The sequence below is a fragment of the Hyla sarda genome, chromosome 12, assembly GCF_029499605.1.
Source record: "Hyla sarda isolate aHylSar1 chromosome 12, aHylSar1.hap1, whole genome shotgun sequence".
Lineage (NCBI taxonomy): Eukaryota > Metazoa > Chordata > Amphibia > Anura > Hylidae > Hyla > Hyla sarda.
Window position 1 is genome coordinate 48,076,605 of NC_079200.1, and position 24,604 is coordinate 48,101,208.

Here is a 24,604-nt window from a genome sequence, read left to right on the forward strand (position 1 = left end):
ACTATTCTGCAGGTAGAAGGCCCTTGGCCAGCCATTAAGGTGTTAAATAATATATTTCATATGCTGTCTCAAAGTGGTTTCACTGCAATAAGGTAAAAAAATGAAAATGCTGTAACTATAATGTATAGCTCCGAGCCATATTAATGCAAATCCCTTGTTTTAATTTACATACAACCACAGCCAGCAATTTTGGACTCCAAGGCTGTTATTTAAAGGTTGTGTCATCGGTAATGTTAAGCCATTTTAATTTTATATGGTTAAGGTCATTCTTTGCTTGATTTACAAACTTTATGGAAAACAGCGATGTCTCTTTCTAAATATGTTTATAAGGTGATATTTTCCTTCTACCGAGTCTTTTGCGCTCCATCCAGTTCTATAATAATCCCACCAATGCCGCTGTGGGTTATTAATCATACTTTTGCTAATGAGAAAGATATCTGGTTTTCTGCTTAGGTAATGTCTACAGAGAATGTCACCTCAATGGCAGCTGGGCAGGAAGAGGAGATTATACACAATGTCAGGAAATACTGAAGCAGGAGGTAAGACAACTCTATGTTTACACATCATTGGTTCACAGGTTTTTCGGGAATATTGCAAGTTAAAGGGGTACTCTGGTGAAATTATTATTATTTTTTTTTTAAATCAACTGGTGCCAGAAAGTTAAACAGATTTGTAAATTACTTCTATTAAAAAAATCTTAATCCTTCCTGTACTTATTAGCTGCTGAATACTACAGCAGAAATTCTTTTATTTTTGAAACACAGAGCTGTCTGCTGACATCATGAGCACAGTGCTCTCTGCTTACATCTCTGTCCATTTTAGAAACTGTCCAGAACAGCATATGTTCCTTTTACTCTGGACAGTTCCTTAAATGGACAGAGATGTCAGCAGAGAGCACTGTGCTCATGATGTCAGCAGACAGCTCTGTGTTTCAAACGGAAAATAATTTCCATTGTAGTTTTCAGTAGCTAATAAGTACAGGAATGATTAAGATTTTTTAATAGAAGTAATTTACAAATCTGTTTAACTTTCTGGCACCAGTTGATAAAAAAAATAAAATAAAAAAGTTTTTCACCAGAGTACCCCTTTAATTACTGTGAATTATGGCACATTGTAATAAGATAATAAGATCAACAACTGTGTACATAAAATAAATACATTTATTATGTGTAAGAAACTACTTTGTTGTTCCCATTGTTTATAGTGTTGAGCAGTCCCGAGTGGGTGGGACTGTATGCTAATGTGGATGGGCCTAGGAAGCTCTGGTCTGAAACACTGAAATTTCCTTATTCCACAGTCGTTTGTTGGGAAATCATTGCACATGGTCATGACTAGGATATCATATACCTGCGCTGTGACCCAGATCCCCATTCCCATTAAAGAAACACCACTCTGACACCACTTTATGGTAGAAAGGCCACAGCGGCCAATTTTATTAAATAACATAATAACCATATATTAAAAAACCTTTTATAAAGCAACTTTATAAATAATCAGACAACATTGTCTGACCGATCTTTACAAATAACAAAACAAATACAAATAGTGCAAAGAACCTTTTACTCCCACTCTACCACCTAGCCGAAGGGGGACTTGGAGGCATCCCAATTTATCCTTCGGGTATCCTACTTTGCCCTGGGTCGTCTCTTCACCTAACCCCAGGGCACCACTCTATGAGACCCCCGTCCCCTTTGGGCCGTTCCCGCAGGGGTTCACCACTTGAGGCTGGGTACCGCCCCCAGCCTCACCATCCCATTCATCGCCAACTCTCTCCAAGTGTCTCCAAGTCCCCATCTAGCTCCTGCCACAAAAGGCCTCTTGTGACCCCCCTTACAAGCGGCCGTCCACCCACAACTGCACCGCTTGCTCCACTGCCTCCCTAATCTCCCATGTCCACAGATCCATGCCCACCGGATTCAAGTGAATACCATCCGACACCAAAAACTCAGATGAGACCACTTCAAAATCCCTATGTCTAACCACTAAACCTCCACAAACCGACCCACCACCCGATTCACCTTTGCCCTAGCCCTGTTGATACCTGCCACCGACCTAGCATCCCGCCATTTGAGCCGGGCCACCATGTCGGACCAAATTATCAAAATCCCAGGGAAAGAAGACCAAATCTGGAGAAGGTCCAGCTTTACATCCCGCATGAGGGATCTAGCAGTGCGGCACCCTAGATCATTGCCCCCAACATGTAACACCAACACGTCTGGAGCCCGATCCAGGGCAATGTACGAATGCAGAAAAGGCAACACCCCCGCCCACAACAACTCCCCTTTACCCAACCACCGCACCTGAGCAACCTCCCGCGAGAATCCCAACTGCCTCCCGTTCGGTCTCACTAGGACCCGCGCCGCACCCCTTTTCACATAGGAGTGTCCCAGGATCCATATGAGACACGGAGCCGCACCTGTAAAACAAAACAAAACCAAAATTACAGCTAAAGCCTTGGCCACCCCTTATTCCCCCGACCCTCACAACAAATGCGGACGCACATAAAGTCTAAAACAATCAGATTCCCATCGCCCTATGCGGCGAATCACCTCAGGAGCAAACCCCCACCTGGCAGCCTCCGTGGCTGCCCCAATCCTGAAGGAATGGGAACTAAACTCCCCAGGAGCCCTCCCCAAAACCCCCAAAGCTATCCTAAAAACCCGGATAAACTGAAACTTAGACAAAAACTCCCCCTGCCTGTGCACCAGCAACGGTCCGACCCCCGCAGGGCGGATCGACAGATATGACAGGAAACAAGTCACCGGGCATACATTGGACCCTCCCAGCGGCAACAACCGCACCACAAACCCCCGACCCAGTTGATCCATTTTAGAATGGCGGACCACACATTCCAAACCTCCCGCTCTCTCCTGCACATCAGCAACTAACAAGCCGCCCGGCGAAACCTTGCTAGGCGACACCAGTTCCGACACCCTAAAAGCCCCAAAAAACGCTAAGGAAAAAGCAAGGCGAAACAGCACCTCCTCAAAACTAGACACACACACCGTCCCCAACGCCCCACACAACTCCTCCAATAACGAAAAAGAGACCGGCCTCCAAGAATCTTTCACAACCAAACCCCTCCTAAATCCCCTGGCCGCCCTCCTCATCAAGAAAGCCTTTGTGGCGTCAGGCAGCCCCCGGACCTGAAACCAAAAGGCCAACGCTGCCAACCTCCTACTAAGGCCAGACGCTGACACCCCATCCCCAAACAACCTACCAACGAAAAATAAGCAACCACCCAATCCCCTTCAGTTTGCAAGGACCCAAGACCCGGCAACAAGTCTTCCCACTCTCTCCAGCAGCGATCGTAGTCAGCCCAAGTGCCTGCACAGACCGACCGCCTGACAAGCGCCCAGGCCGCCGTCAAACCACTTTCCACAGTTCTTCTGGGCAGGGGATCCCGCAGACATCCGCCTCCGGCGCCAGCTCCCGAAACCGTTCCCACTGAAAACGAGAAAGGGAGTCAGCGATCTTGTTACGCACCCCCGGAACATGCTTAGCCAAAAACTGTGCATTAAGGCGCAAACCCTGCAACACCAACTGCCGCAATAAACGCACCACCGGCGGGGAATTCGCCGTTTGTGCGTTGATCGCCTGCACCACCCCCATGTTGTCACAGCGGAAACACACCTTCCTATCCCGCAGCTTATCCCATCAAATTTCCACTGCTACCAAAATGGGAAAGAGTTCCAGGAGTGCCAGGTTCCGCACCAAACCAGAGGACCTCCTGGACTCAGGCCACGAACCCACACACCACTGCCCCTGCAAATAAGCACCGAAACCCTTACTGCCTGACGCGTCCGTGAACAACTCCAAATCCCAATTAGACACCTGCTGCCCCACGATAACCGATCTCCCATTATATGTGTCCAAAAACTCTAGCCACAACGCCAAATCGGCCCTAAGCTCAGCCGTTAAACGCACATAATGGCACGGCTGTCGCACCCCCGCTGTCGCTGCTGCCAGCCATTGACAAAAAACCCGCCCCATCGGCATTATACGACAGGCAAAATTAAGCCGCCCAGCAACAATTGAAGGTCCCTAAGTTGCATCTTCCGAGCCCGAACCGCCGTACACACAGCCCCACGCAATTCCCACAACTTGTCCTTAGGAAGCCGACACTCCATAGCTTCCGTATCTATGAGAATGCCCCAAAACTTTAACTGCGTGACAGGCCCCTCTGTTTTGTCGGGCGCCAAGGGCACCCCAAAGCAGGCCGCCATACGCTCCATCATCTGCAGCAACACCGGACACACTGCTGACCCCCGAGGACCAATGAATAGGAAGTCGTTCAGGTAATGCAGCACGGAGTCCACCTGGGACTCCGATCGCACCACCCACTCCAAAAAGGTGCTAAAAAATTCAAATGACGCACAAGAAACCGAACATCTCATAGGCAAACACCGATCAACATAAAACTCCGCCTCCCAACTACACCCCAAAAAAACAAAACTATCCGGGTGCACCGGTAATAGCCGAAAAGCTGCCTCTATATCCGTCTTGGCCAAAAGGGCCCCCCGCCCATAACGGCGCATCCACGCCAAAGCCGCATCGAAGGATGTGTACGACACTGCGCAAAGAGCAGGGTGAATCCCATCGTTTACCGACTCCCCAGCTGGATGGGAGAGGTGATGGATGAGCCGAAATTTATTTGGCTCCTTCTTCGGCACCAACCTCAAAGGGGACAGCCTTAAGTCCCGCAATGGAAGAACCCCAAACGGGCCCGCCATCCTACCCAATTCCACCTCTTTGCGCAACTTCTCCCACACGACCTCCGGGTGACACAATGCCGACCCCAAATTGCGCACCTCACCCACAGGGCCCTCATTAGCACAAGGGATCTTAAAACCGAACTCAAAACCCTCCCGAAGCAGCGCCGCCACCTGCCTATTTGGGTAGCGGTCTAAAAACGGCACCATCCTTGCCACTTTCACTGGCGTTGCCCCGTTTGTGGTCAACCTCTGATCCACAGCCCTTGCCCTTTTTAAAACACCGGGACAAACTGTGGGCACCACCTCACCCGGAGCACTCAGGCTTCAAGCGGCACCCGTCCCCGAACCGGCATTGCCCCTCATTGAATTGCCAGCAGCAACCCTTTCCCGCTCCTGCCTGACAACCGACCGGCCGGCCATCCCGAAAGAACTGCCCACTCCCCCTCGGCGCCGCCATCAACCGCATCCAGAGCCCAATGTCCTTATGATCCCAGCGAAAGGAAGGCCGGACCGCCTTCCTTTGTCGAAATTGCTCATCGTACCCCAGCCACGTGGTACCCCCATAAACCCTGTAGGCCTTCCCCACCGAGTCCAGATAGCAGAAGAGAGCCGAACAATTGTCCAGCGCCTTCTCACCTATGACACTAGCCAATATGGCGAAGGCCTGCATCCAATTGGCGAATGTGCGGGGTATCAACCTATACCACCGACGCTTCTCCTTCTCTTTTTTTAGACTCATCAGGCTTTACTCTGTCTAAATAAAATTTTTCTAGCGGCAACAATGAGGAAATCTCAACATACTCATCCCTCCAGATTTTTTCCTTAACCTCGCTCTTCAAATGCGCGCCTAAAGGTCCCTCATAACACACATAAACCTCCCCCCGAGCTGAATCCGCCAACCGCACCTCTTCCCCCGATTTGGACGCCGCAGCAGGAGCCACAGGGGCCCCACTGCCCGCCACAGTCGCAGGCATCGACCCCACCTCCCCCCCTGCAGGCGCCGCTGACATCACTACATCACTGCCAGTCGCACCAACTCCCATCCCCGCACCAGCCGGTGGCACTACCTGCACAGGACCTGACCCCCACACCGCCGCAGGGAACCCCCCCGCCACCCGCCACCCTATCCTGCAACAAACAACGAACATCCCGCATCAAGTTAATCCCTAGTTAATCCCTCTCGCTCCAGCTATGTCCCCTGTCATGTATCCCTGCACTCCCATATTGTCCATTCCGGGGTTGTCTTAAGCATAAATCATAATCTCCATTAGATAGAGATCTTACATACTTGGCAGCAGATCTGTAGGGAATAACTAAAAGTATTGAATAAAGCAATCCATGGTCTGCTCTTTGGCCCACATACAAGCAGGCAGGTCTCCACTAGACATAAAGCCTTGCTTAAGGCAGCCCCAGAGTAAAGAAACTATTAAGATCTAAAAACTATGTGGAACATTTCCAAATACTGATACACAAACATGCTCAATGAGGTGTAACTAGAGTCCTCTGGGCCCTAGGAACATTTTAGACATGGTCGCAAACCCCCTTTCACCAAGCACTTTTCCCACATATTAGGCCCCACATTGTCCGCATATAGTATAAAGCTGCCTCCATATAGTATTAGGCCCATCGCACTGTTCTCATATAGTATTAGCCCCCCCCCCACTGCCCCTATGTATCATTAGCCCCTCCCACTACCCCATTTAATATTTAACCCCCCCCCCACACTGCTCCCATATATAGTATAAGGCCCCCTCTTTTGTCCTCATGTAGTAGGCTCCTCCCACTGCCTCCATATTGTATAAAGTCCATCACACTTCTCCCATATAGTATTATGCCCCCACATTCTCCCATATAGTATAAAGCTCCTCACACTGCCTCCATATAGTATTATGTCCATGACTCTAATTTCATATAGGATTAGGCTCCCCACACTGCCCCCAAATAGTATTAGGCCCCCACCACTGCCCCTAAATATAATATTATTATTCATAATACAGTCTAACTGTTAGACACAGTGAAAAGCTGCACTAACCCAGAGATTGTGTGTCCCAGATTCCTGGGTGCACCTCCAGAACTTTTGTCCCAGGGCCTGCCTTTCTTTACCAGCGGGCCCTTTCCCGGTCACAGGGGATGTAACCACAATCATTACACCTGTGGGCTATGTGATTCCTGACCGTGCCCACTTTTTGGTTGGACCCCATAGCTGATGTGTACCCTACCTCTTTTGTAGGTACTCCACTGCTCACTGATATGACAAATGAAGGCATGTTACCAATTTATCATAGATAATTGTTTCTTAATTATTGGTGTTAGCTTAAGGCTCTCCTTGTGAAACTTTTAAAGAGATTGTCTGTGGGTACAAAGTTACTTATATATGCCTGCGGTAGAGTAAAGATAATAAAGAAGCAACACCAACCTCTAGTCCCGCAACTGCAGTGCCAAAGCTCTTGATACCTACTTGTTACTGCTACTTGCTTGTTCCTGTTATGCGTTGTGCCAGTAGGTACTGCCTTAGGTTGACTGCAGTGATTGGTTGACCAGGCACTTCTTGTGGGGACAAAACATCACCAGGAACCAACAAGTATTGTGATGAGCAGGAACTAGGTGCATCAGGGCTGTAGCTGTGGAGGGGAATACTACTTCTTTATTATTTTTACACCACCCCCCAGGCATATATATTTACCCAAGACAACCCCTTTAAATAAGAAATGTTAATGTCATAGAATGAAGTCTGCCATGAGCAGAGGAAGATTCTTTCCTCGCATCAATTGCGGTTTATTGCTGTAATTATTGGGAAATTTTGCATAATCGTTGCAAAATGTAGCATTTTGTAGCAATTTACTGATAAACTTTAATTTCACTGCACTGTTAAACTAGCCTTTTTGTCTATGCATAAGATTTGGAGCTCTGTAGTAGAAAGACCGCTATAAAGATATAACAAGAAATTAAAGAGTGCACAAGGCTGGACCTAATAAATAACATGGTAATAAAAGATGAACACTCCCTTTAAGCTGGCCATGTTCATTTCCCAGTAAAAGTAACATACGACTAGTTCTTTGTTGTCAGGTCTGATGCCCATTTGATGAGAAGCTATGTGTAGAAAATCTTTCATAGGCTTTACTCATGATACTGAAGAAGAGATCACTCTGTCAATGAAATGAAGGTTTGCCTGTAGGCGCCCATATTTTCTGGCTGGTGTCTTCTGCTAAAATGGGCATTTATGGCTGATTTACTGTAATGATGGGTTTGCCTCAGGAAATAAGACCAACAATGTGTTTCTTAGATGTCGCCAAGCATTTATTTAATCTATAAATGTACCTTCATGAAAGCATGAGTACATTGAAACCCCTGAAATGCCATGTACAGGTCACATCAGCACATAAACAGTAATATGGAGCAGAAAATCGGTTTCCACCTCTTAAAAAGGGGTCTTTAATTTAGCATAACATATACTGTAACAGGCTGCATGCTGCTGACAGCCCTCATCATTCTTTCTTTACCTTTACAGTTCTACTGTTCTTATTTCTAGTGTTTTTCTGATTCATTCCAGATCTGTACCATTTTATAAGTAACCCTAAGCTGAGTTCTATAATATCCAGTGTTTCCAATTAGTAGATACGTAAATGAATGCAAACAATTCAGCAAACCTATATAATCTTTTATGTAAGCTTGAAGCATTGAAAGTGCTCATATCCTTGTTCATACCTCTCAACATTTGCAGAGAGAAAAGAGGGACAGGCCACACCCCTAACCACATCCCCAGCCACACCCCTAACCACATCCCCAGTCACACCCCTAACCACATCCCCAGTCACACCCCTAACCACATCCCCAGTCACACCCCTAACCCCATCTCTAGTCACACCCCTAACCACATCCCCAGTCACACCCCTAACTACATCCCCAGTCACACCCCTAACCACATCCCTAGTCACACCCCTAACCACATCCCAAGTCACACCCCTAACCACATCCCTAGTCACACCCCTAACCACATCCCCAGTCACACTCCTAACCACATCCCCAGTCCCACCCCTGAACAAGTCCTCACTATGCCCGCACATGCAGAATGGGAAAACATTTTACAGCAATAATGTCAGTCTGTCACCTAAGTTTAGGAAGTCCTCCGATACACAGGTGACATACTGACAACAACCCCTATCATTATCACTAAAGACCATATAAGAGATTACATACAGTTATATCAGGTGACTGACAACAACCCCATCATTACCACTACAAACCATATAAGTGATTACATACAGTTATATCAGGTGACTGACAACAACCCCATCATTACCACTACAGACCACATAAGTGATTACATACAGTTACATCTGGTGACGTCATTCACTTTCCTTTTTCTTCCCCCACATTAGGTAGACTGCAGTTCCCCACATTAGCTAGGCGGTAGTTCCCCCACATTAGATAGGCAGCAGTTCCCCTACATAAGGTAGGCAGCAGTTCCCCCACATTAGGTAGGCAGCAGTCCCCCACATTAGGTAGGCAGCAGTTCCCCCCACATTAGGTAGGCAGCAGTCCCCCACATTAGGTAGGCAGCAGTTCTCCCACATTAGGTAGGCAGCAGTTCCTCACATTAGCTAGGCAGCAGGAGTGAGGAGCCAATGGCTCTGTCAAATTTCCCACCTTCCAACAGAGCGCCACATTTAACTGTAGACGCCTCATTAGGCTGCATTTACAGTTAAATGTGAGACATGTGGGTGCCATTCCGGGATGGCAAGACATCGCCCCAATAGCTGGAATGTCCCGCCGGATCCAGGATAGTTGGGAGGTAAGCCTTGTTGATGGTTTTCACTGATCATTATACACATCATTCGAACCACTCATCTGTATAAAAATCATAATTCTGCAGTATCTTTGTCATAAATATGATTATTTAATTGATGACTTTTATTTTCTAGAAAAAAAGCAAGGTTCACTATCACATTGCGGTTGTTATAAATTACCTGGGACACTCCATCTCTTTGTGTGCTCTACTGGTGGCATTTACACTCTTTTTAAGATTACGGTAAGCATTATAGGGCTGTTAATTCATATCATTGTGATATATGTTGGATGATAACAATGTAAGGTACTTTTCAGCCTATGTCAGTGATGTTTAAACTGTAGCACTCCGGCTGTTGCAAATCTACAACTCCCAATATCACAACAGGGAAGAAGATGAGGTCTACCCCAAGACCTTAAAGATATCTGGCCCTAGGTATGAGAACTTACAAAGACAAAACCAAGCTCAAACAAAATACCATTGAGGCCCAATAAGATAAAACGTAACTTTTACTGCTACATTAAAATATACATTAAAATATGTGATATCATATTCACAGTAAATGGAAATACAAGTGCATCATATATAAGGAGATTAAAAATATATATTATGGGGGAGATTTATCAAAACCTGTGCAAAGGAAAAGTTTCCCAGTTTCCCATAGCAACCAATCAGATCGCTTCTTTCATTTTGCAGAGGCCTTGTTAAAAATAAAAGGAGTGAACTGATTGGTTGCTATGGGCAACTGGGCAACTTTTGCTCTGGACAGGTTTTGATAAATCTCCCCCATTATTTATGGATGAAAATAATTCACTCCATAAGTACGAAAAGGGGTTGGAGCTGGGGTACAGGTAACCATCCCTATTCTCCATCCATTGAAAGCTATCCCTACCTGACCTATACTTACCCTACCTAATTTAAAGTGTGGAGGGGTATAGGAAAATTTGTAGTATATTATTGTATGGTCTCCAATGTAATTATATAGTTCAAACAGGACCATATCACTAGATCTTTGACACCTTCTTCCAACACGTTTCTCTCTGTTCAGGGATGGAGGAGATAAGCATAGAAATGCACACAATACAATTCAGTGGAGAGCACACATAAAACATGCAAGAAAAAATTAAACATGCATGTAGGCACTACTAAAAGGATCTTTGAATTAAGTATACAGCCTATCCTATGTGTTGGACCATGCTATAAATATTGGATGGATTTTTCATCAATTATTATGTATCAACTATCTTAAGGACTCACCTTTACCCAATTACAGTAAATGTATTAATATGTCGGTTATCTACCAATAACCATAAGTATTACTCCTATCTGAGTTACAATTATATAATTTCTTCTTGCTTGCTTTATGTGTGCTCTCCACTGAATTGTATTGTATCTCCTCCATCCCTGAAGAACTCAAATTGTATTATGAGAGAAACACATTGGAAGAAGGAGCCAGAGACCTAGTGATATGGTTCTGTTTGAACCATATAATTACATTGGAGACCATGCAATAATATACTACAAATTTTCCTATACCTCTCCACAATTTAAATTAGGAAGGGTAAGTATAGGTCAGGTAGGGATAGCTTTCCAGGGTGGAGAATAAGGGTGCTCACCTAAACCCCTGCTCCCACCCCTTTTCTTACTTAAGGAGTGAACTATTTTCATCCATAGATAATATTTGTTGTATCTTTTATATGTGATGCACTTGTATTTCCATTTACTGTAAATATTATATCACATACTTTTGTAATATTTTAATGTAGAAGTAAATGATAGTTACGTTATATCTTATTGGGCCTCATTCGTATTTTGCTTGAACTTGGTTAAAACTGCAACTCCCAGCAAGATCTGACAGCCCTCAAATGAAGATAACATAACCAATGGCAATACAAAATGAGAACATGTTAATTTTCTGTTACAAGTCAATCCAGAGTCTCCTCCAAAAGAATAAGACACCCGTGTGCTGTAAATGATAACTGCACCATGTGGGGAGAGTCACAACAAACCGTTGGGTGATGCGCACTTCTTAAACGCCACGGTAGCGTTAACCACCACACTAAAAGTTTAGACAGTTCTCCTGGACCAAGCGCTTGGTCCAGGAGGCTCTTGCCAGGGGCATCCCATTGGGCATCAGGATCACATGGTTACCGGTACTCTGCATGCTCCCTTAAAGGCATAATAATACTGATAAACATTTACATATACCTGAATCACAAGGTAACAAAACACAATATACCCTGTAGTAGTGGGCCCAGAACAGAGTTGCAAACAGCGCCCTAGGCAAGGTTTACCGGAGAGGACAACATCCTGTACTAGGTCACCACAAGTCCATATGCCCTGTTAGGGTATATGGATGTCATAAAAGGGGGGAAGTTGCCCATCAGTCAGAGCAGAGAGATGCTTCATAGTGCATACCCCGCTTGATTTACTTAACGGAACTATGCATTCCATGGTCACTCTGCTGCAAGTAAAGTTTATGGCTGCCTGCAGCTTTTTCTAGCAAGAACAGCTGATCAACAGTAGGTTCTATATAAATCATAGTTTATGCACATGTAGTAAAACCTCTTCAAAAAGACTACAGAGAATTATATTTATTGTGGTCTTCTATGAAGATGACCACTATGCATAATGTATATATTGCTTTGTAGAGGCCACCGAGGCTTCTGCTTTGTGCAGTGGTTATTTTCTCAGAACATATATGTATCACAGTGGGGGTGTTGCAACCCTGGTTAGAAAGTAGGATAACGTGCCTGTATGTAACATAAGTGGATTCTTCACAAGAGAAATACATTATAAATATGCATTATAAATAAGGAACAATAGTGTGAGACATTTTGGCATATTTATTCTAAAAAAAAGTCTACTTTTAGAAATGTACCCTGCTGGTTACAATATTCATATCTTAAATCCTTTTCACATGGCCAAAATATGACTGCATTTTATGGCTGTGGGACACTACTCAACGGAGGTTACTGTAGCTCACTATAAAACCTATAATAATCTCAGTTCAGTAGAATTGCAAAGGGTCAGAAGTTGGAAAAGGATAAATAGCAGAAGCTACAGTAAGAGATATCCATAAAGGGTATGTACTGTACATCTTTTCTTACTAAATACAAGCTTAAAAGGAAACTAACAAGATGGTCACCCACACTAAGCTGAACATATGTGGGGAATTAGTGGGGAATTTATTCATCTGTTTAGACTGCTTTTTTCATCTAAGTTTGTTGCAGGAAAATTCTCAGGCTGGCCCCATGTGACTTTTTCTGCAACATTTCATTTAGACTGTTTAAATTTCCTTACCATGAAGTGTTCTTATTTAGATGACTTTGTGCAGTGGTCACTAATTTATCATGTTCACTTTTTATGAAGAGTCTCACAGGCCAGATTTAGAAGTTATCACAGGGCAATTCTACACTGCCCTATATAACTCTATGCGACAATTGTATTAAGGTCAGTACAACATTTAATACAATTGTCGCCCGACCTGCCACCACTTGGCAACATTTAATCAGAGCAGTTCTGTGGTCATTCATCAAAGTCTGTGCGCCATTTGATAAATTTTACTGCAATTCTTTTGCTCTAAAGTCAACAAGCAAGTACAGATTTCATGAATTCCCCTCATAGTGTTGGTCATCCTCTTTCAAATAAAGTATCACCAGAATCTGTGGAACCGTTGAAGAGTTATAAGCTAAATAAAAAAGTATGCTAATTTAGAGAAAGTAGCAATGGGTTCGTTCCCATTGCTCTTTTCAGTATGATCGCTCTGCTATCTACCGGCCGTTCCACCCACCCCTTCATTACAATTCACTCCTTCTTCTGGTGATGTCACCCCCTGCAGCCAATTGATTCAGCTGCGTAACCGCAGATACAGCAGCAGAAGCGGTGACACGTCTTCCAGCTTGGCTGCGGGCAGTGATACACAGGTTCGTTTACCGTAGTTAAGAAATACCTGAAAACTCAATTCCTTCTGGCAGAAACCTTTTTGCAGGGTGTATGCTAAAGGGGTTTGTGATGTGACAGCTATGCAGCACTAATCCCACTGGAACCCGTAACAAGATTAGTGTGCGCAGATGGGTCCTTGCTCAGATGCTCCTCACTTACGACTATTTAATTCTACTTCTTGGAGTAGAAAACAGGATACTTGAATATAAATGCCCACTCAGCGCAGACTGGAGGCAGTCTTGGGTAAAAACCTTCTGAAACTCTGCACGGTGCCATGATAACCGCAATCCAGATCTGCCCCAGGGTGGAAGATTCCACCAACTAACTGTGCTCGCTTCATTCCTGGTGGGTTCCGGCAGCTGTCAGCGATCTCGCTGATGTCTGACATTAACCCCTCAGATGCCGTGATAAATACAGATTACGGCATCTGCAGCAGTGCAGCACTTATAATTGCTCATTTGATCGCCCACGGCCCCTCACCTGCCTCTGTCTGTCTCCCCGGGTCTTCTGCACTGATCTGCATTTCAGCAAACCAGAGCAGAAGATCGCCGATAATACTGATCAGTGCTATGCCCTATGCATAGCACTGAACAGTATTAGCAATCTAATGATTGCTATAAATAGTCCCCTATGAGGACAAAAAAAAGTGTAAAAGTGTAAATGTAAAAAAAAAGGTTTAAAAAAAAGTGAAAAAGCCCCTCCCCCAATAAAGTTTTAAATCACCCCTTTTCCCCATATTAATACAAAAAAGCGTAAAAAGCGATAAATAATAAACATATTTGGTATTGTTGCATACGTAAATGTCCGAACTATAAATATATAATGTTAATGATCCCGTATGGCGAATGGCGTAAACATAAAAAAATAAAAGTAAAAAATGTCACATCAAACTCTAAAAAAAATTGAATAAAATGCAATCAAAAAGTTACATATACGCAAATGTGGTACCAAAACAAACTACAGATCATGGCGCAAAAAATTAGCCCTCACACATCCCTGAATACGGAAAAATAAGAAAGTTAGGGCAATTTGAAACATACTTATTTTGTAAAAAAAAAGTTTGAGATTTTTTAAAAGCAGTACAGTAATAGAAATGTATGTAACCATGGGTATTATTTTAATAGTATTGACCCAGAGAATAAAGAAAACATGTACAGCGCGAAAATGAAATGTCCCAAATTAGCAAAGTTATGATTTTCTTAAAATTTCCTTACACAAATTTTTTTTGGGGGGGGTTTACCATACATTTTAGGGTAAAATGCGTGATGACATTACAAAGTACATCTGGTCATGCAAAAAACAAGCCCTCATATGGGTCTGGGAATGGAAATATAAAAGAGTTATGAATTTTACGAAAAAACGAAAACACTAAAATAAAATTGTCTGTGTCCTTAAGGTCAAAATGTTACAATTTTACAATTTAGTAGCTGGGACATGTGTACCAGGACACTGCAGTATGACAAAGCAAAAAGTGCTAGCACATTGGTCTGACAGGTCGTATAGTCCAGATTAATAAGAAAGCCAGGGTAGGAAGCCAAACCTTTGCAACAGCATAAAATGTCCAAAAAGATATAAAACTTATCTATCTATCTATCTATCTATCTATCTATCTATCTATATATATATATATATATATATATATATATATATGCATATTTATACAAAACTACCTCTTAAATGTGCCTGGAAAAAAAAAACATGGCCTTTCTGGAAACACTGAAATGTGACAGTGACGTATTTTCGGCTATCAATTTAACTGTTGCACTTCCTTAATTGTTTTTACACTTACAAAAGATGTTGGGAGGTGGAGAGTCATTTTTCCTTTATGGCCTTTAAATGGCAGAATAATCTCAATGTGACATTTTTACGCATTCCTTCAGAGAAACACAAGATAACATTAAAGGTGTGTGTCACTGTCACGTCTCCTCCAAGGCTGGGGACGAGAAGGGATGCTTACATGCTTTACAATCCTAATTGCAGTACCTGCAGCGAGATACAGGTTACATTACTCTCAGCCTATTACCTCCCAGGAGACACGGCTCAGCCCTGCGTGCCCACTAATCACAGTAGACAGTTCTACATAACAGGGAGATACAAGGGACACTGAGATACAGCGAGAACACAGGATTCTGCAGCAGACTATAATAGGAGCGATGGAAACGAAGAAGCCCAGAATCCACAATAGAGAGCCCATGACTTCTCCATTGTCTCATGAGATATGAAAGATCGCTAAGTACTATGTGACCAATCTAGTCCTTCATAGACCATAAGAGATGACGTTTTATTTCTTTCTGTTTTAGGAGTATTCGTTGCCTGCGCAACATCATACACTGGAATCTTATCACTGCGTTTATTCTTCGTAACATCACCTGGTTTGTGATGCAGCTAACACTAAGCCATGAAGCCCATGACAGCAATGTGGTATGTAACGTTGACCTTAGGAGATGGTCTTCTGCTGCAATGACAGGAATGTCTCTTCGCTCCGTCTCCCCCTCACCCAAACTATACTATTACTGTCTGGCTGCTATTTTATGCCAATATAATAGTTGCTGATGGCATAACTTCTGCCCGTCTGGTTCTTTTTTTTTTTATTCACACTGGTGCATTCTGGCAAAGCACTTCCATTGTAATACTGCTGTGAGTCTTCTCAGCATCTGCTTTGTCCGAGTCAGCAATTTCCTGTATGTACTGTATATCATTTTTGTGCAAAGGTGGTGGGAGCAGGATCTCTTTCCCAGCATTCCAGCATGTACATCCTGCAGAGGCACAGAGTGCCAGCTGCTGCAGAGTGCCACTGTGATTGCTTATCATGTTTCAGTGGGTGGCACTAGCACATAATGCAGAGACAAGAGGTTGGCAGAAGAAAACATGCTGGGCAATAGAGAGGAAGGGCGGTAGCAAAGAGAAAAGCAGGGTTATATTTAGTCTAAATAAGTAGAAAGACTAATACCAGGCTGTGCCATACAGATCGAGGGTTATAATCTGTTTGAGAGCAGCCGGGAAATGCACAAGTAAATGGGGTGTGCATGCCTCCGAATAACAGATGATGTAGACATATTGGCCACACAGAATATGGACAAAACATAGACTATCTGACTATAGAGTGATGCCCTTTTTATTTACCATACAAATTTAGTCTGGTGGATAATTTAACCATTTAGATCAGTGTTTTCCAACCAGGGTACCTCCAGCTGTTGCAAAACTCCAACTCCCAGCATGCCTGTACAGCGAAAGGCATGCTGGGAGTTGTAGTTTTGCAACAGCTGGAGGCACCCTGGTTGGGAAACACTGATTTAGATGTATATCCACAAGCATGTGAGGAGGGTGCTCCTAGGGCACTGTATGATCACCCACCTAGAGAGTGTTTATCCTGATGTATTTATGGGTGATTTTAATCACTGTAATTTAAACACTGTTTAGCCTATGTGTTGGTTGCCGGCTGTATTATACTGCTGACGCCAACCGTCAGTAGCAGGGATCAGAGATAACTTGTTTAACCCATCAGATGCCTCAGTCATTAGCAACTATTACTAGACAAAGGAACAGGCGAGGTGAGGCGTCATGGCAGCCAGGGGCCTAGTGACAGCTTCCAGGCCTGCCATGTTAGTACTGCTATTACAGACAAATGTATTGCAGTGTGATGTACAAGCAAATAAAACAAGAACTAAAACTCACCCTCATTTTTTTCCCATTTATAATACTGAAAATGTCGTAATAAATCAGTAATAAAAAGAAAACAACATAATTGTTCATTTCAAACTATTACACATTCCACAATTGATGTTTTTGGTTTCCCCAAAAATAAATGGTATACCAAATGATAGATGTATGTACCCCAAAATAAAAACTACAGCTTACCCTCCCAAAAAAATAAAAAAATAAAAAACAAGCCTTTTGCTCAGCAGAAAATAAATTTTTCACATTATATTTGTGGTGGACCACCGGGTGAAATGGCGGGACCACGGGTGTAGTGGTGTGAGTGGTGGGATCAGATGGTATTAACCTCAGGGGCTGGATGGTATTAACCCCTAGTGTTCGTGACGCCATTGTTGTTTTCAGATTTGAACACCACACGTCTGGATTCTCATCTATCCCAATTGCTAGAAGTGAAGTGAGAGTCCACAACCAGTTATGGTCAAACGGAGGCTTTACTGAGTAGAAGACAGGTAGAATTATCTTCACAGCTAAGGCCAGAATTCCCAGAGAGGTTGCCAGGACCCAGAGGACCAATAAACTTGCAGTTAACTTGACTTGAAATTAGACTTGACCATATGCAGGACTTGACTAGTTTCAGAGACAGCAGACATAGACTTGAGACTTACTGGAATGACTGTAGCTTTTGGGGTGTCCCAGATTCTGATCACTTGCACTGAGATCTCTGGTAGTTTCTGTGCTCAGCAAAGACTTTATCTCAATGAGCTGCTTTATATAGTGGGGCGCTGGACTAAAGCCCATTGGTCAAGCTGCTGGTCATAGTTTAAGCTGCTGCTGTCTGGGAGAACATGTCACAACAAATCATGTGACTGCATAACATAACATGTAACAGACTTACACAGGTCCTTTGTACTACCTATACATTAGGAGACTGTCTAGGCATTAAAGTGATATACACAACATTATGGAACAACAGGGGGAGACCTTGCAGAGGAGCCCCCAGGTCACTGAGGGTCTCAACCTGACAAGGCCTAACGGTAGTGCAGGACCATGTCCTGTACCGGGATATCACATATTATTTTAAGACTAACATTTTTCATTAGTAAAACATATAACAAAAATATAAACATTTGGCCTTTCTGTCGTAAATGCCATAAAAAGAGTCCATCTTCCACAAAAAAATTGAAACATTTATATCACCCTCCCGACTGCACCCATAATAATTGTGATACGTTGTGATACATGGTGATATGTTGGTGGTAAGTTATTTCTTTCCCTATTCTGATTCTACCATCTTTTCTTTTCTCTTAGGTTTGGTGTCGCCTGGTCACCATTGCTCACAATTATTTTTATGTCACTAATTTCTTCTGGATGTTTGGTGAGGGATGTTATCTGCACACGGCCATTGTCCTGACCTATTCCACCGACAAACTGCGCAAGTGGATGTTCATCTGCATTGGCTGGTGTGAGTCATGGTGTTACATGACAAACAAGGGGTTCTGCATTGACCTGATAAGAATGCAACTTTAAAAAGTAGGGAGTTAAAGGGGTACTCCACCCCTAGACATCTTATCCCCTATCCAAAGGATAGGGGATATGATGTCTGATCATGGGAGTCCCGCTGCTGGGGACCCACATGATCTCTCCTGCAGCACCCCCATTCACCCTTTGCACGGAGCGATGAACACAGGAGCCGGAGTATCATGACATCACGGTCCAGCCCCCTCGTGATGTCACGATACTCTGGCCCCTGTATCGCTCATCATCAGCCACGGAGAGTTCTTCGCTCAGTGCCGCTCATGAACAGGGGGTACTGCAGGAGAGATCGCGGGGTAACATGTCTACGGGCTGAGTACGCCTTTAAGTCCAGTTTAGTCCATCATGTCAATAGTGACCAACGTGAGTTATTTTTATTATTTTAACAATAGAGCAGTTTCATTTATTACTAAAACTTTTGCTCATGCTGACGAGATAATATTTTGTAGAAACCTTAAATGGGTACTCTCAAATCCAAGAAATTTAAAGACCTTTTCTAGTTTGGTTGTTTAATTTTGTTTTTATGTATTTAATAAAGAAAACGGCTCCTGAAAATCCCACCACTAGGGGTCCCCATAACTACTGGGACACTAACCAGTCCAATGGCAGCATCAGGCTTGTCTATAGAGTCTAACACTGTTTTTGGAAGGTCTGGTGCTTCTGTTCTTTATATGGACAGTCTTATGACTTCAAGAATTTTGTAATTGTTAATTAACCCTGTAGTAATATTGCAGATGAAATGCTGCCAGGTTCCCCAAAAGATTACAGCTGAATAAAAGGCTTTCCAGGCAATTTTTATCACCTGCAATAAGATTTTCCCTATTATATACTGCATATCCCAAGGGCAGTAAATCAGGTCATGAATATATTTTTTGGGGGGTATGGAGATATCAGAGGGTGGGATCAGCAGATTAAAAGGTCATAGGTTGGAAATAATTTAAGAATGTAAAATGATATAAGTCTGCCTTATATATCATTGTTCTAGTTAATCCCCTTTTTTTTATTGCAGGTATACCATTTCCCATCATTGTGGCATGGGCCATTAGCAAGCTCTACTATGACAATGAGAAGTAAGAATTGGGAGATTGGGTGATTGGGAGGAACAAACTCATTATGATATAAAGAACAGTGAGAGGAAGCACTATCACATTTGTTCAATTCACAAATAACTTTATTAGTCGTTCTTTATGATGACATGACCCATGTCTGCAAATAAAAACAGCAAGGACTTCTTGAAGGCACTACAGACTTGATCTGATTTTAAAAGAGGCATTGTACAGTTACAGTAACATAGTAAAATTTCGGGCAAGTCCTTCATCTGGCTTATGCTACATGTTTTGGTACCGGAGCTTCAGCCAAACAATTAATTATTTTGTGCTGTCTCTAAGGATAGGGTCACATGTACTGTATTTTGCTGCATATTTGCTGCTACATATTTTCCTACCTGTTGACTTTAATGAGTAGTAAAATACCCAGCACCAAATGTGCAGAAAAATATGGCACGTATGACCCCACCCTAAGAAGTCTATGAAATACTGTTGTCCTCTAGAAGGGACCAGATACATACAGCAGCCGATGTGGTCAAGTGTTACATGGTCATTTTGTGCAATAATTGTTTGTAAATTACATGTAAACATTTGTTACAGCTGACAGCAGACTAATGTCTGCCAACTGCATTTGGCCACACTGGGTTTGTCCACCAAAAGAGACTTTGGGGGGGTACTTATAAAATGATTTTTTTTGCGCAACTCTTTGGCGCAGTGTATTTTTGCACCAAAGTTTGGCTTATTCTCTCCACTGTCATTTTTTAAACTTTCTCAAAATCACACGGTCCTGTGCGTGATTTTTACTTTGGTCAGTAGTTCATCCCTTGCGCCAATTGATCTTTGGTGCAATTTTGCGCCTTTATGGTTTTTTCTGGTGCAAATCCCCGCCAAGAAATTTTGTACATGAAAACACACATAGCAATGTGAGAAAATGTAAAGTCATCAAAATACATTAAACATTTTTTTTGTGAAAGCTGCGACACCTCCAGGGCTGCGCAATACTATCCTGTGACATAGTTGTCTCTGAGGGACCTTCACCCTCCGTTGAGCCAGCATTGGACATGGCCACACAGGTTCAGGAAAAAAAACAAAAAACACTCAAGTCAAAAATAAATTCCATTTCACATGGTGGCTATAAACCCCACAAAAGAAAATAACTCACATCGCTTGCTGATATACTGCAAGAGGGACTCCGAAATGGCTGCTCTACAGGGTAAAATACGCGTCCTCTGTGGTTGTAAGTTCTGTGTAAAAGGCGCTGTGAACAGCTGATTTCAACGTTTGCACCAAAATTACCAACAACATGCACCAAATGATAAATTAGGTGCATGTCCACAAAAACCAAAGTGAAACTGTCAACCCATTGGCCACTGATTGGCAGCTAACTGTCTACATTGTGTGCAGGCAAAAAGCTGCCACTTAGTGGCCAGGGGGCAGAGGGGGTGACAGTGTAATATATAGCCTTTAAAAAATGCTATGGACATTGTTGCACTTATTATTTTTATTGTTGATTTGTTTCCTGAATGCAAAATGAAGCAACACTTTAAATAGTCTTCATTAGAAATTTCCCACAGTTTAGTTTCCTCTCAGATAAAGATAGGATAAATCTACCAGAAAGACTTTCTGCTCTCTCAGTGTTGGAGATAGCAGCAAGATGAGGATGAGGGAGGATACACCAGCTCAAGAATGGACAAGTGGGGAGAGAAACCTTGGGTGACAGCTCACACAAGCTGAAGAAAGAGGGAAGGGCAGATACAATGCAGTCTGCAGGAAAGACCTATTAATGCTCTGTATAAGTATAGAGACAAAATAGAGCTCACACAGAAAACTAAAATGCCTGTAGATGCAAAAAGTACATTTTTATGAAGACCTATGGGAAATGTGTTTTTTTGCGCCATAATAAGTATATGCAAGAATAAAAATTATTTAAAAATGTGTTTATAGCCTTTAAATAGTCTAATAAATGAAAGCAGCATTTGGCTAGGGTTCCTTAAAGAAGAAGTCCAGTGCTATAAAATGTATCCCCTATCCACAGAATAGGGGATAAATGTCTGATAGTGGGGGGGGTCCCATCGATTGGACCCCCGCGATCTCCTGTACGGGGTCCGATGCTGTGTGTCAAGTTTCGCATACAGGAGGTCAGCTGGTACAAACACGCCCCTCCATTCATCTCTATGAATCTCATCTCCCATAAAGAGGAATGAAGGGGGCATGGTACGAAGCAAGCTCTAGCAGAGCTGATCTGGGGCTGAGCCAGGGAGGGCCCTGTATGGGAGATCCCGTGGGGTTCCAGCGGTTAGACACCTGCAATCAGACATTTATCCCCTATCCTTTGGATAAGGGATACATTTATTAGGACTGGACTTCTTCTGTAAGGAACCCTAGCCCAGTGCTAATACATTTCCTAGACTGGTTAGATAGCACAAATGCCATCAATGCCTTCCCATCCCATCATGTTGTGTCAAATATCACTAATAAAATAATGCACACTTGTCTTTATCTATCTCTAGATGCTGGTTTGGGAAGAAGGCAGGAGTGTACACAGACTTTATCTACCAAGGTCCTGTCATCCTTGTGCTTCTGGTAAGGACACAAAATCCTGTCATTTCTGCATTGGCATAGACAAACAGATATCTATTATTCATATGGCGTGTCTCGTGAATAGCTATAATGCATTCAGGTGTGTACAAAGAAATGACTAAGCCCCGAACTTGGAGAATCTGTCTGTCTAAATTTGCTTAGACAGGTGCCAGAATGTTAAACAGATTTATAAATTACTTCTATAAAAAAATGTTTTACTCTTCCAGTACTTATTAGCAGCTGTTTGCAACAGAGGAAATTATTTTCTTTTTGAATTTATTTTTTGTTTTGTCCACAGTGCTCTCTGCTGACACCTGATGCCCGTATCAGGAACTGTCCAGAGCAGGAGAAAATCCTCATAGCAAATCTATGCTGCTCTGGACAGTTTCCCCCACGGACAGAGGTGTCAGCAGAAAGCACTGTGGACAAGACAAAAAAGAAATTAAAAAAGAATAGAATTTCCTCTGTAGCATACAGCTGCTAATAAGTACTGGAAGGGTAAATATTTGTTTAAAGAAGTAATTTACAAATCTGTTTAACTTTGTGGCACCAGTTCATTTGAAAAAAAAAGTTTTCCACCGGAGTACCCCTTTAATCTCAGGATCTTCTCAATTGCAAATGTAATATTTGCACAATTATGCAATAATAAAAATGTCCTCCTCAGTACTGTCCAGTCTGGAGCTAGTCATACAGTATGTAACGCACTACAATGAGAAGCTCTGTGCACTCGAATGACTTTGAAATTTTGGTCATAAATAAAAACTTTCAAAAATGGTCATTCACATGATGCCATCATTTACAATGTGTCCCATTATTACACATGGTCCGTTGTGTTTCCTCTGAGATTAAATCTCAACCAGTGCCAACCCCCAATGCTAAGAGTGCATTCACACCACGATTCTTTAATACAGTGACCAATCCAGCTTGGAGATGTGAAAACCACTCCCGTATCCCAGCCGGACTCAGCTCGAAGCTAATTCATTTGAATGAGCCAACCGGAATTAGACAGTGACTCCAGTCAGCTAATTTTTGACCCGGTTTTGTGACCAGACTAAAAACCGTAGTATACCACCGTTTTCAGCCCGGTCACAAAACCGGATACAGGGCAGATATGAGCCGACCGGAGTCACTATCTAACTCTAGTTGGCTCATTAAAATGAATGAGAGGCGGGCTGAGTCCGGCTAGGATACAGAAGCGCCCGGTTTTCACATCACTGAGCCGGATCTGGTCACCGTATTTATGAATCATGGTGTGAATGCAGCCTAAAATGGCCAGACACTATGGCATGATTCATGGTATACAGACATACATGGTGTAATGATAGCTGCTGTCCTTTTCTTGTAGATAAACTTTATATTTTTATTTAACATTGTGCGGATACTTATGACAAAACTCCGTGCCTCCACCACGTCTGAGACTATCCAGTACAGGTAAGTCTCTTTTGCTTTATTCCACCTTCATTCTTCCATTTACATCTACAGTGTCTCCCATGAATTATGTTATATTTTTTATGCCTCCCCTACAGAAAAGCAGTCAAAGCAACGCTTGTCCTTCTGCCGCTACTGGGAATCACCTACATGCTTTTCTTCGTGACTCCGGGGGAGGATGAAGTCTCGAGAATTGTGTTTATCTATTTTAACTCTTTCCTGCAGTCCTTCCAGGTAATAATGAAAGATTGCCTGCTATTTTTTTTTATTTACGCAGTCACGTCCTCTCCCAACCAACCAACAATGCAATCCCAAATCTCAAGCCCTACCTCTAATCCACCCAGAAATGCTCCCAAAAAAACATAATGGAAATTTGTTTTTTGACTGGAAATAACATGTGCCATTATAAGGCTCACTGTGCAAGACAGTCCCACAAATACAGGACTGGTGGCAGGTGTAAGCATTGGGGTCCTGAAAGCTCAAGATTCCAGATCAAGATTTACATGACCCGTAAACTATTGAGTGATTTCTATAATATTGGGGCCAAGGGCATACGTACAATAGTGGCAGACCATGTGACTGCTCTGGGGCCCTTAGAGAGAGGGGACCTTGTTCTGGTTGGTACTATTCCTTTTACTATTGGTAAGAAACTGTGCAGAACTCCTCTCTCCAGGAAAATTATTGTAAGCAAATTAATGGAGGGGGGGGGGGGGGATTGACCAATGGGTCATGGGAAATAAACACCAGACTTTTCTGTCGTGGGGAGAAAAATCAGATGTCATAATAGGAGGCCAATATGGACAATTGTTATAGGGCCCTCTTTCCTCTGGGTACGCCACTGATCGGAGTCATTTGAGGTATCAGAGAGGCAACTGGAACAAATACTGCCCCAGGGCCCAAGTTTAGCTATAATC

General features: G+C 43.1%; 1 protein-coding gene across 3 annotated transcripts in view; it reads left to right on the forward strand.

Moving 5' to 3' along the window:
• Window positions 1-24,604, forward strand: part of CRHR1 (corticotropin releasing hormone receptor 1) — a 212,027-nt gene that overhangs the window by 182,084 nt on the left and 5,339 nt on the right. For all 3 annotated transcript variants that reach the window (XM_056547987.1, XM_056547988.1, XM_056547989.1), the window contains 8 exons: window positions 454-539; window positions 9,638-9,744; window positions 15,747-15,867; window positions 18,412-18,565; window positions 19,646-19,706; window positions 22,193-22,265; window positions 23,608-23,693; window positions 23,789-23,924. In XM_056547987.1, the coding sequence (XP_056403962.1) occupies window positions 454-539; window positions 9,638-9,744; window positions 15,747-15,867; window positions 18,412-18,565; window positions 19,646-19,706; window positions 22,193-22,265; window positions 23,608-23,693; window positions 23,789-23,924 (824 nt within the window). The remainder of the gene's footprint in view (window positions 1-453; window positions 540-9,637; window positions 9,745-15,746; window positions 15,868-18,411; window positions 18,566-19,645; window positions 19,707-22,192; window positions 22,266-23,607; window positions 23,694-23,788; window positions 23,925-24,604) is intronic.